The sequence below is a fragment of the Emys orbicularis genome, chromosome 3 (assembly GCF_028017835.1).
Source record: "Emys orbicularis isolate rEmyOrb1 chromosome 3, rEmyOrb1.hap1, whole genome shotgun sequence".
In the NCBI taxonomy this organism is placed as follows: Eukaryota; Metazoa; Chordata; order Testudines; family Emydidae; genus Emys; species Emys orbicularis.
The window spans coordinates 71336594-71351734 of record NC_088685.1 but is presented as its reverse complement, the minus strand read 5'-3'; the positions used below and the strand labels follow the sequence as shown (position 1 = coordinate 71351734).

The 15141-nt window shown below is 43.1% G+C and overlaps 1 protein-coding gene across 2 annotated transcripts in view; it reads left to right on the top strand.

Moving 5' to 3' along the window:
• Positions 1-15141, top strand: part of RNGTT (RNA guanylyltransferase and 5'-phosphatase) — a 449379-nt gene that overhangs the window by 178953 nt on the left and 255285 nt on the right. For both annotated transcript variants that reach the window (XM_065401183.1, XM_065401182.1), the window contains exon 10: positions 11918-11989. In XM_065401183.1, the coding sequence (XP_065257255.1) occupies positions 11918-11989 (72 nt within the window). The remainder of the gene's footprint in view (positions 1-11917; positions 11990-15141) is intronic.

Sequence of the window (15141 nt, the reverse complement as noted above, 5' to 3'; positions counted from 1 at the left end):
AATTCCAACAGTGATAGACTTTTTCCTTCTGCTTCAGTCCCAGTGTTAGAGATTTTCAAGACGGCAATGTGCAGTAACCCACTGATATTTTTTGTCAAACACTGTGCCTTGGACTTAGCAGCTAGGTCAGATGTCAAGTTTGGGAAGCCAGTCAATCACTGTTCAGCTGATGCAGCTGAAACTCCTCATCCCCACCATCCTGAAGAGGATCCTGCTTGCCAATAACAGTGGGATTCACACTGAGGCTATGTCTATACTACCGCGGTAAGTCGACCTACACTATGCAACTGCAGCTACGTGAATGACTGAACTGGAGTTGACGTACTTTAGGTCGAGTTACCGCGAGGTCTGCACCATGGGGGGTCGACAGGAGAAACTCTCCTGTCGACTTACCTTACTCTTCTCGTTGGGGTTAGAGTACAGGGGTCGACTGGAGAGCGATCTGCTGTTGATTTGGCGGGTCTTCAATAGACCTGCTAAATCAACCACCGGTGGATTGATCTCAGAGCGTCGATCCTGGCTGTAGTGTAGATATAGCCTGAGACATAAAGAATGGTTACTTACCCTTCAGAAGCTGTGGTTCTTTGAGATGTGGTACTCGCTGTGGACTGCACAACCCACCCTCCATCCCTCTTTTGGTGTCCTCAGCTACTGTGGGCTTCAATTATGAGGAAACTGAGTGGGAGGCATGGATGCTATGCCCTCTGACAGGAATAAAAGGAGGCACAGGGCATGTTCACAGCCCTGAGTGTTACTATAAAAAAAAAAATCTGATCGTGTATATAGTGGGTGCATGTGAAGCTATAGATTGGAATCCATACTGACTACAACATCTTGACGAGTGGCAGGTTAAGGAACCATTCTGTATTGAGAAATTAAAGCAGAAAGATTCTCTCTTGTATTTCTAGGCTCTGTCAGATGAGGGGCATTTATAGCTTCTGTGTTTTTTTGAGTTTACGAAGGCTGGCTCCGTATAGAGCATTGATTTTTTGCTCTTTTGATTCTTGACATAGGCTTGCAGTAAAAATTACACTGAAATTATGTGGGTAGATGGGAAAGATGCTTGAGGGAGGGAAGGAAGAGGAGAAAGATAGAAAAAATAGTGATTTTAAGGTCTGATTTCACACACTCTATTTGAACTAGAAATAAATGCTGCATGCTACTGGTAAAATAAGATTCTCAGATTTGCAATGAAATTTAGGATGATTTTTTTAGCCTAAATGGTTTTCAAGATATTGGACTTTACAGTGGTCACTCGTCCCTCACTCTAGCGGTGCTCTCTTGGCACTGTTCCAGGTGTTAGCTCACAGTGCTATTGCTTTTGTAACATATTACCAAGTTATGCTCTGCAACCCCGGAAGATTAGGAAAAAAAGAGATTAATGATGTGGCATAACCTCACCAGTTTACATCAAATGAGCCAACCATTGGAACTTGCTCTCAGGTTAACCTTGCGGTTTGTAAAATTAAAGTAACCATTAATGAAAAGTGGCAAAGAACACATATCCTTGAAAGCAAACTTGGATTTAAGCCACACTTTCTCTGCTTTTAATCTACATGCTTTGATACTTTATGTATATAACTTTGTGTTTTACACTGTCGTCAAACTAATTTTTATTTTTAAATTTGTATTTTTGTTTGTTATAATCTGAAAAGTTACTTGGTAAAGCTGACCTTGTGGGGCTGCATGTTTTCAGTCCCAATGACTGCCTGTTCAAATGTGATTAGTTTACAAGTAAAAGGTTTTTCTAACAGTAAATGCTGCAAACTCAACTTGAGATCTGAGTCAAGCTGTGTTCTTTTTGGCTTGCATATTTTCAAGGAAGCAGTCAGAACTTAATAAGCAATTGTATTGATGTATGTTTCAGAACTGAATCCATTTTGCTTTCTAATAGCTATATTGACTAAAGAGCTCAGAAAAGTAAAAAGTAGTAATATATTTGGGGCATTCTATACGTTGGGGGAGCATCCTCTAACCCACATATTCCTCATTTATATATAATGGTAATACTGCATATAAAGCAGGCCGTATGAGGTATCGGGAAAGGTTATGGTCTGCTGAAAGTCATTTTTCTATCTAAATCTGCATATCATTAATGCATATGAAGTTATGTGAATGTGTTGTATGGTTGTCATTAAAATATGCTGTGGGTTTGGGAGACACCCAGATACTAGCTCTCCAGAGACAATGACAAGGGAGGATGCTAAACAGATATGACCAGCCATTGTCTAACAGAGGAGTTACAATGTAATGACTCACTTGCACAAGGCCACACCAGGGGAATTGCTCAACCTTGCCTGGGGACTCAGCAATGCCCTCCAGACATGCCTAGACTTGTGTTCTCCAATCACATGGGACAAAGGGTATAAAACAGAATACAGTGGCCACATGCTTGGCCTTACTCCTGCCTCCACCTATGCTGCAAACAACAAAGACACTCAGAAGACTGAAGACTCCAACAGAGGAGACTGGCCCAGGTTTAAGGGACAAACCGGTATATTAAGGGCTGCAATATCCAGTGGGGTGAAAAAAACTGCATAATCTAGATGTTACCCAGTCTAATAGGGTTGAGAGTTTAGACTGCGTGCTTATATTATATTTTATTTTATTTTGGTAACCACTGTGACTTTTTGCCTATCACTTATAATCACTTAAAATCTATCTTTTGTACTCAATAAACTTCTTTAACTGTTTATCTTTACCAGTGAGTTTGCCTGAGGTGTGTGGTAAATCTGCTCAGGTTTGCAAAGGCTGGTGTATATCCACTTTTCATTGATGAAGTGGTGAACCAATTAATAAATTCGTCTTGAGCAGTGCAAGTCAGTATATTCCTGAGGTGCAAGGCTGGGTGCTGGGGGGATTTGGTTGGTGACTTTCCCTGTGTGATTCATGAGTGGCTCTGGGAGCATTCATGCATTCTAGCTGGGTGTGGGGCTCCACATGCTGTTGTGCTGAGTGATAACAGCACCTGGAGGGGTTTGCTGCTTGTCACTAGCAAAGGACTGTGAGAGAGAGCCCCGGCTGGAGAGTTAAGGGGGCACAGTGGTCCCATAGTCCCAGTCTGTACCCTGGGGAACCTGTCAAAATATTTTTGTCAGAAAAGTAAGTAAATTTGAAATAAATACACACAGGACAGATCTAGTAACCATAATCACAGCAATTTGGATAGTTATGCAGGCAAACATGTTAAGTTTATTTTAAAATATTAAAAATATCAAGTGTTATGCAGATTGAGAGGTTAAAGTTTAGTACTATATCATATACTGTTGTAAATCAGAAAATGGTAAACTTTATCTTCACAAGCTTATTTTTCTAGAGGTAAGTATCCTGGTACATGATCCCTGCTCTTAAGTATCCTGGTACATGATCCCTGCTCTTAGCCTGCAATATGTAGCAGTGATGAGTTGCTTTGATACCGCTAATTTTTTAAAAATTAAGGAGGCTACAGTAGTTAGACATTCTATATTTCTCTCTTTTTCAAAAGGGTCTGTGTACCCACACATTCATTTATTTTTTTTCAAAAGTCATATCTGGGAAAAGGTATTAAATAGAATAGTGGGTTTAAAGGGTGGTGGTAGACAAGTAAGGTGGCAGATGGTATGCAGGGAGGGGTAGAGAAAGTAATCTGCACGACAAGAAAATTCATGGGAAGGCTCATCCTTAGTATGTGGGAGGAAAGTCATGTATAGCATGGGAACAATTTGAGTTGAGAAGGAACTGTCAGGTGGTGTGTCAGAATGTAGCAGGGGAGGGACAGGAGGTGGGAAACATGAGATAGAGGTCACATTTACAGTAGACTGTTTCACCCGTAGAATTCATGCCAGCATCCAGCCGCTGACATTACAGTTTTGATAAAGCACGTGCACACTTGGCCTTTGCTGATGCAGTGTGTCCTTATGGCAAGAGCCTGTATGGGCAAAAGATGTACAGCACTGTGAGTCGGTATCCCTGTGCTCCCACCTCACTATTCGGCAAGCTGCCTTGTGGGACTTCCTTTTTTGGAGTACATTGCGGGGTAATAGCTCTCCTTTCATGGAATTATGGAAGTTTGAGATCATTTCCCCATAATTCCTTCCATTCCCATGGTCTTTTTGCACTTTTTTCTAAAATTCACACAGTTCCCTCCGTTACATCCCATAATCTGCTCTTCCTCACACTGGTTTTCAATCTCTTCTCCATTTTGCTGTCAAATTCATGGGTGCTGAACAGGTCAGTGGAATTCTTGTTTCTGTTTTAGAGATGGGCCTGATTTTTCTGTATTTGCAGCACCTCAATTACCACAGCAACTGGTTGTGTAGCAGTGAAAATGAAAATATTGAGGAAGAGTGGATGATGTGGACAAAGAATGGAACTGGCCAGGGGCTGCATGCATTCAATGACCAGCTGCGCACAGTAGAGTAGCATTTTTGGCCTGTGAAGTAAGCACTGAGTGGTGGGATTGGATCCTTATGCAAATCTGGAATGATCAACAAAGGCTGCAGAACTTTGGGATGCAGAAGAGGACATTGCTGAAGTTGTAAGCCAAGCTTGCAAAAGCCTCCAAAGCACGCACACCAAAAGAGAGTTATTTTTGATAGAGGAGAAATGGGTAGAGCTGGGCAAATAACAGATGTTTTGTTTTGCTGGCTATTTTGAAAAAACAAAAATATCTAATTTCTGGTTGAAGTGGAAGCAACATTTTTTGAAATCTTTTGGCTAATCAAAAAGTTGAATTTTTTTGAATTGAAACTAATTTTTTCTTTTTGTTTTGACCCAAATAAATTTGTTTAGACTTTCAGGCATTTTGACAAAAGAGAAGACTATGTAAAGAAAACGAGGAGTTGTTGGTGGTGATGGTGCCTCCCCTTATAAGCTTTAGCCCAATGATTAGGGCACTCACTTAGAGTGTGGGAGACCCAAGTTCAGTTCTCCTTTCTGCCTGATGAGAAGAAGGGATTTAAACTTGATCCTCCCACATTGCAGGAGAGTATCCTAGCCACTGGGCTATGGGATATTCTGGTATGGGACTTTGTCCTAGCCACCAAGTTGTAGAGTCATTCTTGCTATCTCTCGCTCAATTATTATCCATTATTAATGAATAACTATGGATTGCAATTACAAATGACAGTGGATAGTTATTGGGCACCAGCAGCACCACCACTTTATCCTCCTCTTGCTTTTTTGTGAATATAGTCGTACTTTCCTTTGCTTTTGTCAAAATGTCAGAAAGTCTAAATAATTTTTTTGAGGTTGAAACAAAACATTTCATTTTGACTTTTTTGGTTCAGTTGAAACTATTTGGTGAGCTCAGCATGAATTCATGAATAGTTTTGTTTGATCTGAAATTGCATTTTTTGGAGAATAAACTATTTGTCTGAAACACTTTGCCCAGCTCTAGAAATGGATGGTTATTGTGCTATAGAAGCTTGTAATCCCTTATTGTTATAAGTCAGTTGGCAATCAGTTAGGTGTTGGAAAGTTTTTCCAGTGGTGATGGTCGTCATCCAGGTGTGTAACACCATTAAGTGTGTCTTGCTGCCCAGGATTGTGACTCTTGACAATATGCAGGAAATAATAGGGATATTTGATGCAGTTGTCTTGCCAAACTGTGATAGGATGATAGATGCTGTCATAACTATGAAGGGAAGGGTAACAGCTCTCCTGTGGACAGTACTATAAAATCCCTCCTGGCCAGAGACTCCAAAATCCTTTTACCTGTAAAGGGTTAAGAAGCTCGGGTAAGCTGGCTGACACCTGACCCAAAGGACCAATAAGGGGACAAGATACTTTCAAATCTTGGGGAGGGGGAGGAAAGGCTTTTGTTTGTGCTCTTTGTTTTGGTGGTTGTTCGCTCTTGGGACTGAGAGGGACCAGACATCAATCCAGGTTCTCTACATCTTTCTAAACAAGTCTCTCCTATTTCAAACTTGTAAGTAAACAGCCAGGCCAGGCGTGTTAGTTTTCCTTTGTTTTTCTCAACTTGTAAATGTACCTTTTACTAGAGTGTTTATCTTTGTTTGCTGTACTTTGAACCTAAGACTAGAGGGGGCTCCTCTAAGCTCTTTAAGTTTGATTACCCTGTAAAGTTATTTTCCATCCTGATTTTACAGAGATGATTTTTACCTTTTTCTTTAATTAAAAGCCTTCTTTTTAAGAACCTGATTGATTTTTCCTTGTTTTAAGATCCAAGGGGTTTGGATCTGTATTCACCAGGAGTTGGTGAATGTCTCTCAAGGCTACCCAGGGAAGGGAATCAGCTTTGGGATGGTGGCAGCGGACCAGATCTAAGCTGGTAGTTAAGCTTAGAAGTTTTCATGCAGGCCCCCACATTTGTACCCTAAAGTTCAAAGTGGGGAAGCAGCCTTGACAGATGCATATCCTGATTCTGCCTCCCTCCCCTTCCCAACCTTGCTTCTGCATACATATACAGAAAGAGGTATGTTTCCATATTTATGTAACTATTGGCTGATCACTAGGGATGTTTCAGTGACATGATCGTTGGGTGGAAGTGTATGATGCTCACATCTTTAAGAATACAGGATTTTTTGAAAAGCTGCAACTATTGGCTGATCACTAGGGATGTTTCAGTGACATGATCGTTGGGTGGAAGTGTATGATGCTCACATCTTTAAGAATACAGGATTTTTTGAAAAGCTGCATGCAGGGATGTTTTTCTTGTAATAGCACATTCATATTGGTCGGGTTGCAATGGTAATTGTGATTCTCTGGGCCTCAGCCTATGCTTTGCTTCCGTGGCTCATGAAGTCATACACTGGGCACCTTGAACAGAAACAAGGAAAGATGTAATCATCAGCTAAACAGGTGCAGAATGACCATGGACTGTGCAGTTGGCAGATTAAAGGGATGCTGGAGATATTTCATGTCTAGGCCAGATCTCAGTGATCCAAATATTCTTTTTGTTATTGCTGCATGTTGTGCTTTATGAACTATATGCAAAGCCAAGGGGGAAGTGTTATCAGCAGGGTGGAGGGGGGAAGTGGAAAAACTGATTCTGAGCAGCCTGACACAAGAATAATTACCAGAGCTTGTCGAGATGCTGTACATCTGATGGAGGCCTTAGGGGCACACTTTGTCAGTGTGCGATAGTCCATGTTCTGCTTTTGTTTTATTTTGGAATTAATTACACATTTACTTATTACAAGTTTATTGATTTGTGAATAAATTGTAGTTGGCATGTCTATTAATTTTAAATGCATTGTTAACATTTTATGAATCTGGTGAGAGGGTACTGATTTGGGGAGTTCACGTGTCTTTTGAAAAATAAAGTCAATAAATCACAATTTTCATAAAATAAAACTTTATTGAGCAGTAATAAACAACATAAATACTTCTAAAAAGATTTAAAACGACTAAAAAAGTGCAAGATTCTGCTTGCCCTGGGATGAATCACAGCTCAGTATAGGTGTAGTCACAGCAGTTCTTATTTTCCAGTGGGATTCAGTGAAAGGCATACTATGGCAGGCTATGCTGATACTTTGGGGGGCTTTGGGGTGTGTGTGTACAACCTAGGAGGAAAGAATTGTCCATGAAGTGCAATGACTGCTGGGGTGCAAGTCTTTGGGTATTTTCCTTGGTAGTGCTTTGGAACATCTGAGTTTGAGGAGCTGCATGTTGTCTTGGTGTACTTCCTTATGTATCTCTCAGTCCTTCTGCCTTTCCTCATGCAAGAGCTCCCTACACGCCCTAGTTTTGTGTGCCCTGCCCTCAGAGATCTTGAGCAGATCAGAGAATGTGTCCTCCTTTGTTCTTTTATCCCCCCCTCCCCCGCCCCTTATTAAGGGCAGTCTTTCAGCAGGTATGGAGGATAACCCAGCCCAGGCTGCTGATAAACAACCAGACAGACATTGCTAGATTTAAAGAGTTAGCAGACAGGAAAAGATAAGTGTTACAACTCCCTAAAATGTTACCAGAAAGATCTTCATAAAAATATGAAGTGATCAGACTGACTGCCATTTGCTTCCGGACTGTTCAGCAGCTCCCAATGTGGTGAGTATATGGCCGTACTTTTCAAACCCTCTATCCATGAGGGGTTGGGGGTCCTGGGGAAGTGTAGGGGTAGTGTAGTAAATACTGCTAAACTTATTACAGGCAGTGATAATTCTGGCTGGTGTCTTGTGGTGCGCCAAAGGCCCAGAGAAGGTGTTATGGATTTATAGGATCTGTGCTATGCTCTGGCCTGTAGATAGTCTCCTGGGAATGCCTGTAGTCTGCCAGACCCCCAAATGGTCACACACTTCCATAAGAGGCGATGTAGCCTCAGAGACTGAGCTCCAGCACTCCGGTTTCTCACTGTGAGCTCTGCCCAGCAAGTCTGACTGAAGGAGACTCCCATTCAGAGACTTTTACTCCCTTCAAGAATCCATGCACTTCACTCAGTATTTGCAGTGATTCCAGGCAGCCTTTTCAGAACAGAGTAGGGTTTATTAGTCAACTGAAATACAGCACTGGGAAGTCCTTAACTTTTGCTTCTCTATGCTAATCTAAGACCAAGTTCAGACTAGCTACAACCAGGGTGCCACCCAGCCAAGGTGCTGTCAAATTCATTTTGGCTTAGCCACTCTCTGTCCTTTTGCCTGTGCCCCCCAGGTGAGAATTTCTGTGACTCTGTGATTTCTTATCACAGCCTCCTGCTACCTCTCAGTCCATTATCGTCCTGCTGCAAAGTCATGCTGAGTTCACATGTTCTTCTTGCCAGAGCCTCCCATTGTGAAAAGTCAGTTGTGCAGTCACTGGGGCTCCCATTGTCTTTCCAGATCCTCCATTGATGGTTTGGTTCCACCCAGTGATTATTGACCCATTCGTGTCACTGCAGACAAGTGATACAAACATTTCATTTCTCTTACACTGCCCCAGCAGTGTTATTTTAACACTTCTGCACCCTCTGGATAGCATTACAAAGCCAAATGAGTCACTGCTATGCATAGCATTGATAAAAATATTACAGAAAATTCCCACATTTGTCACTGAAAGGCAGCTCGATGTTGCCTAGGCCCATATGCTGCCAGTGTCTTCACAGAGGTGATGTCACTGGAGCTTGTTGCATAGGTGTGGGAAGGTGTCTTGCCCCACCGGGAGAAACCAGGCTGCCCTTCCCAGAAATGTACAGGCAAAAATGAAAGAATATTTGATTGAAATTGCTCCAGAGGAGAAAAGGGATGTCCGGGCCAAAATAAATCAGAAACTGCAAGTGGAGAAGGGTTGTTGTTGCTGCTTAGTTCTGGGAGCCAGTAAAAAGCCAAGCCTACCAAGCCAGCAACATACCATTTCTACCTCTTTTTATTCCTGAATCAAAACACAATGCATAATTAATTTGTTTTGGATTTGGATTCTCAGACTGGAAAATCAAAGCACATATTTAGTCTGTAGTTTTATTCATAAAAATCCTGTAGTAAGAATGCTCAGTTGTTGAATTGCTCACACGGATTCTTTTTATTTAAATGCTTAGGTATCTGTTTCAGTGTATTTCTTTTTCTGTTTGCAATGCACAGAATTATATTTGCATTATTACGTTGCTAGAATTTCTGCCTGCCTGCCTGCCTGACAAAAGCGTGCATTTGGGGATGTTTTTGGCTTGCGTGTAGTATTCTGTCATGTTTTGCACTGTGTTCTTACAATAAAGTTGATACTTCAAAAGGAATTGGTCTGTTCCCTGCCTGAGAGTTTGACCACCATTCTGAGAGAGGGGAGGAGAGAGAACAGTGTGTGTGAAGTTTTGGGGCCTGTGAAGAAAGTTAGGTGTATTAATGCCTTAAAAAAACAAACACACAAAACAAAGCAAAAACATCTGATCTCCCTTCCCCTCCCTCAGTGGTTTCTGTCTCTAGGCTCATCTGGGTCAGGTTTAGCTGGGTTGCAAAGAGCTCCTGGCTATCTGACAGGTTTGCCTTCTCTGTGTCCTTGTCCTCAATAAGCTCTCAATAAGTTCCCGGCCAATGGGAGCTAGAGAGCTAGTGCTCGGGGCGAATGCAGTGCGCAGAGCTGCCTGGCCACGCCTCCACCTAGGAGTTGAGGGAGGGGGATGTTGGCACTTCAGGGAGCCCCCCCCAAGGTGAGCGCCACCAAGAGTCCTCACCCTATCCCATGTCCGAACCTCTGCCCCCTCCCACACCCAAACTCCTGCTGCTGCGGAGGTTGAGGGGAATAGGCACAGCGGCCCAAGACCAGGGCCGCTCGGGGGGGGGGGGGGCAAGTGGGACAATTTGCCCCGGGCCCCGCAGGAGCCCCCACGAGAATGTCGGAGGCTCCCCCCCGCCTCCGCCTCCCCCCATCCCCCGGTGCCTTAGCGCGCTGCGTCCAGGCGGCCCTGGACAGCGCTGCAGCGGCAGGACCTGAGCTCCTCCCGCTCAGAGCCATGTGGGAAGGGGGCGGGGCTGCTAGCTCAGGTCCCGCCGGAGCCCGCCCCCTTACCACGCGGCTCTGAGCGGGAGGAACTCAGGTCCCGCCGCTGCAGCGCTGTCCAGGGCCGCTCCTGGACACGGCATGCTGAGGCTCCAGGAGAGGTGGGAGTAAGCAGCATGGTAAGACCCCCTGAGCCGGACACCCCCCCACACGCACAGCCCTGACCCCCATCTCCGAGCCCAGCCCCTCTGAGCCGGGCACCCCCCGACCCAGAGCCCAGCTCCCCACCCAGCCCTGGGCAACAGCAGTGCCACCCCCAGGCAGCAACAACCCATTGGCACCAACCATCACCATCACCCAGCGACAGCCCATTATGTAATTGCAAATGTATTAAAGCATTTAATGTTTTTAAATAATGTATTTCGTGTATTTTCAAATTATTAAAAATTAATTTTTGAATGTATTTCACTGGTTATTTTTTACATTTCCAAATACATGTTACTATAGTATTGCAACTTTTTTTTATGGAAGGGGCTCCCGAAATTGCTTTGCCCCAGGCCCCCTGAATCCTCTGGGCGGCCCTGCCCAAGACTGCCCCAGGAGTGGCCGGTGCGACTGGTCTAGGGACTGCCTGAGCTGCTCAGGCAGCCCCCGGGCTAGGTGCACCAGCCGTGCAGAAATCACAGAAAGTCACGGAATCCGTGACCTCCATGACAAACTCGCAGCTTTAACCATGTGTCCTCAAGAAGGGGACAACAGTAAGAGATGGACATCAAAACAATTCTAAGATGGGGAAGTGAGAAAAAAAATATAGAGGGTTGCTTAATTTAGTGTGGAGATGTATGTATTTTTGACTCTGGTCTAATTAGCTGCAAATGTTAATTTGGACTGGTAGTCATATGAAATGTGCTTCAGAGGCACAAACGGAAACATAAAGTTCTGCCTTGATTCATGTGATTTAAACACCATGTGGAATACTTCATTTAAAGGAGCCTTATTGGTTAGTGAGGGATAGTAACTAATACATAAGTAACATTTTTGAGTCCACTCTGCTGTCTGTATAGTCAGAAAAATGTTAAAGTATTGTTAAATCATCTGATCTGAGCAAACCAAGCCCCCCAAAAATAAAAAAGTTCAGTCTTTAATGGCCACTGTGCTTATACACTGTAGGTGAAATTTTTCAGATGTGCCTAAGTGATTTAGGATTACAATTTCACAATTTTCAAAATGACTTTCAATAGGATCACATACTTTAAGCTAAGTAATACATTTTGAGACCGGTGAAACACTGAAGCACAACAGTTCCAGGTCAAAACAGAGTGTTTTAACACTGATTTGCCTTGGTTTTGTTGAGAACTTTATATAGCACACTTCAAATGTGAAGAATATTTTTATAACACTTGTAAACTCCTGTAAAAATATGCTTGGTAATAGAACTTTGGACAGAGCCTTGTAGCAGTAGTGGTAAGCATTGCTGCAGTTCCATAGATGTACTGGATGTAAGCATATTGTGAGACTTTTATATTATTCTTGAATCGCAGATATTAAGGGAATGTTATCTTTTTTTTTTTCTTTTAAGGAAATGATCATTGACAAAGTAAACGGACAAGTCGTTCCTCGGTACTTGATATATGACATTATTAAATTCAATGTAAGTACCTTTTTAAAATTACTACTTTTAGTAGTTATTGACTAAAATTAAGACAAATTATGTTTGCATAGTTAAGAGCCAGAAAGCACACTTTGATACCCAAAGTGGTTGGGCAATGTGCAATCCAGCTGACAGTAGTACGGGAGAAGTGAGATTGAAAGTATCCTGAATCAGGCAAAGCACAATTGAAAGCAGCCTCAGTAATGCTACTTGCTTGGTCAATAGAGACTTGATTGGTTGCAAAGACTATATGAGAGAAGGCTGTGTTGTTTGAAAACCTCTGCAAAATACTGTTCAGAAACTGCTTCTTTCTACAGCAGATATGAACTTGGTTTGGCCATGGTGGTAATAACTTAGCATTTTTCCTCTGCAGATCTGTCTATAGATAAACAATATATTTACAGCTTAGTTGGGACCATTTAAATACTGAATAATTTTTTTTTGCAAGCTCAAGAGATGGCAAAAATATTTAGTGTACATGTTACTTTCTGATTCTCTCTTAATTTGATTGGGATAGTTAAACATGGGTTAAAGAGAAAACATCCTTTCAGGCTTACGTTAGCAATGATGAGGAAATCACATAGCTGAATTGAAAGCTCTACCAATAGTCCTGATTTGGCTGGGATCAAACAGTTCCAACTAATGTCCTGGTACTGTTTTCACTTATAAGGGTACGTCTACAAAGGGCTAAAAGACCAGTGGCTGGCCTGGGTTAATTGATTTAGGCTTGCGGGGCTCGGGCTGTGGGGCTAAAAGTTTCTGTGTAGATGTTTGGGCTCAGGCTGGAACCCAAGCTCTGGGACCCTCCACTCTTGCAAGGTCTCAGAAAACAGGCTCTGGCCCAAGCCCAAGCGTCTACACAGTGATTCTTTTCAGCTCCAGAACACAAACCTGCTTACCCGGGCCAGCTGCAGTTTTTTTTTATCCCTGTGTAGATGTAGCCTGAGAGTCTGCAGAGGCCATACTAGGGCACTACATTTGCCTCTACAGTATTGTTGGTCTGGGCTACTGCTGGTCTGGGCTACTCCGTCATCTGGGCTGACAGTAGGTGAGCTGGGTTGGTGCTGTGATAGTGGATCCTTGCCTAGGTCGGGAAACAGAGAGTGGGAAGGGGGTTAAGCAGCAGTAGTATAGCTGTTTTTGAAACACACTGCACCTTCTTGGCTGCTCAGTGACCCCTTCTTCATATTCTTCTTTTAGATTTAGGCAGCTGCTTCTCCGTTCTGTACCCTGCAGCTGCTTCTCATAAGCTCATATGTGCTGAGGGCAGACAGAGGCAGAAATCAGTCCCAGGGACCAGAAAAAGGAGCTGCTGAGTATAGGGGAGGAGGCGTAAGGAGGAAGGAGGGGAAAAATGGATAAGCCATTGTGGAGAGCAATGGGAACAACTGCAGAGTCCTAGCTGGGAAGAAACAATGTGGGTGAAGAGAGAGCAGCTTTCAAAGGGAGTTTTCCAATAAACTAGAGGTTTGAAAGACACTAAAGGGTCTTGTGTGTTGTTTTAGTATTTTTTTTTCTTTTTCTCTCATGATCTAAGAAAAATAACCTTAAAATCACTATAATGTACATAGAACTATCAATTGGCTGGTATCTGTTGGCCCTCAGACCCCCCAATTAATTGGAAGAGTTGTCCTTGACAAAATGTTTCACCTGTTGGCACTTATAATTGAGTGTGTTTTGTATTGACTGGTTTGTGTTACACCTGTGAAAGAGAAAATTAGTGCTAAGAAAAAGGCCCCAGCAAAACATATTAATGTATTTAACAATTTTTTTGTGAATTTAAATAATTATTTGAAAACAGAGTAACACTAAACTATAGTTAAATATTCCACAAAAAATACAGTAATATGGTGTTCGCTTATATTTCAGGGTATTTGGGAGAATACACTTTTATTGTAATAGTCCTGTGTATTATATTAACAGTTGTTCTGATTCTAAGTCACATAAATGGAGTGTTAATTTATCCTGGTGCTATGCAGTTCTCTCCCCAAAACTCCTCCCTCCATCCTCCCCCCCCCCCATCTTACACATACATTTGAGGTGATCTGTACATATCTGGATGACATAAAGTGGGAATAGTGGAAGAAGATTAAGATTTGTCTTGTATAGAGACGTTTTCCCATCTGTATTGAGAGAATGAATGAGTGGCAGTGTGGGGATCATTGCATTACTTATTGTATAAGCGGTCAGTCCTACTGAAACATAGGAAGGCTTTGATTGAGTTGATGTGCATGATAACTGTAAAAAAACAAACAAAAAACCCTGACAACCCTGTCTTTTAGTTTCAATTTATAGGGGTACTGAGAAGTTTTATGCCTATATTAGCTATTCTTCTTCGAGTGCTTGTTCATGTCTATTCCAATCAGGTTCTGTGCGCACATGTGTGCACGACAGCCAAAATATTTTTTCCCTAGTAGTATCCGTCAGATCGGTCCGGGCACCCCCTGGAGTGGTGCCATCATGGCGCTCAATATAAGGCCCTACCGACCTGCCACCCCCTCATTTCCTTCTTACCGCCAGTGATGGTTAGCTGGAACTTCCTCTTGCTTTTGTCGTGACAAGTGAGTGCATTTGGCAGTCTGTATATAGAGACAACACCATAGCGATATTCTGTATCAACAAACGGGGGTGCATGCTCCTGTGCCAGGAAGCCCTCATGCTGTGGGACTTTTGTGTAGCTCACTCGATAGGCCTGCAAGCATCGTACCTCCCGGGAATACAGAACGAGTTGGCGGACTGTCTCAGCAGGTCTTTTCATGGCCATGAGTGGTCCCTATGCCTGGACGTCGTGCACTCCATTTTCCAACGGTGGGGCTTTCCCCAGGTGGACCTGTTCGCCATATGACGCAACGGGAAGTGCCAGCAGTTTTGCTCCTTCCTCAATCACAGGCCGGGCTCCATCGCGGATGCCTTCTTCCTCCCATGGGGACGCCGTCTTCTCTATACGTTCCCGCCCATCCTTCTCATTCACAAAGTGCTCTTCAAGATACGGAGGAAACGGGCTTCAGTGATATTGTTAGCTCCAGCCTGGCTTCGCCAACATTGGTACACATCTCTCCTGGAAAGTCCGTGAAAGCCCCAGTCACCTTGCCACTCCTCCTGGACTTGATAACTCAGAATCACAGCCATCTCCAGCATCCGAACCTGGAGTC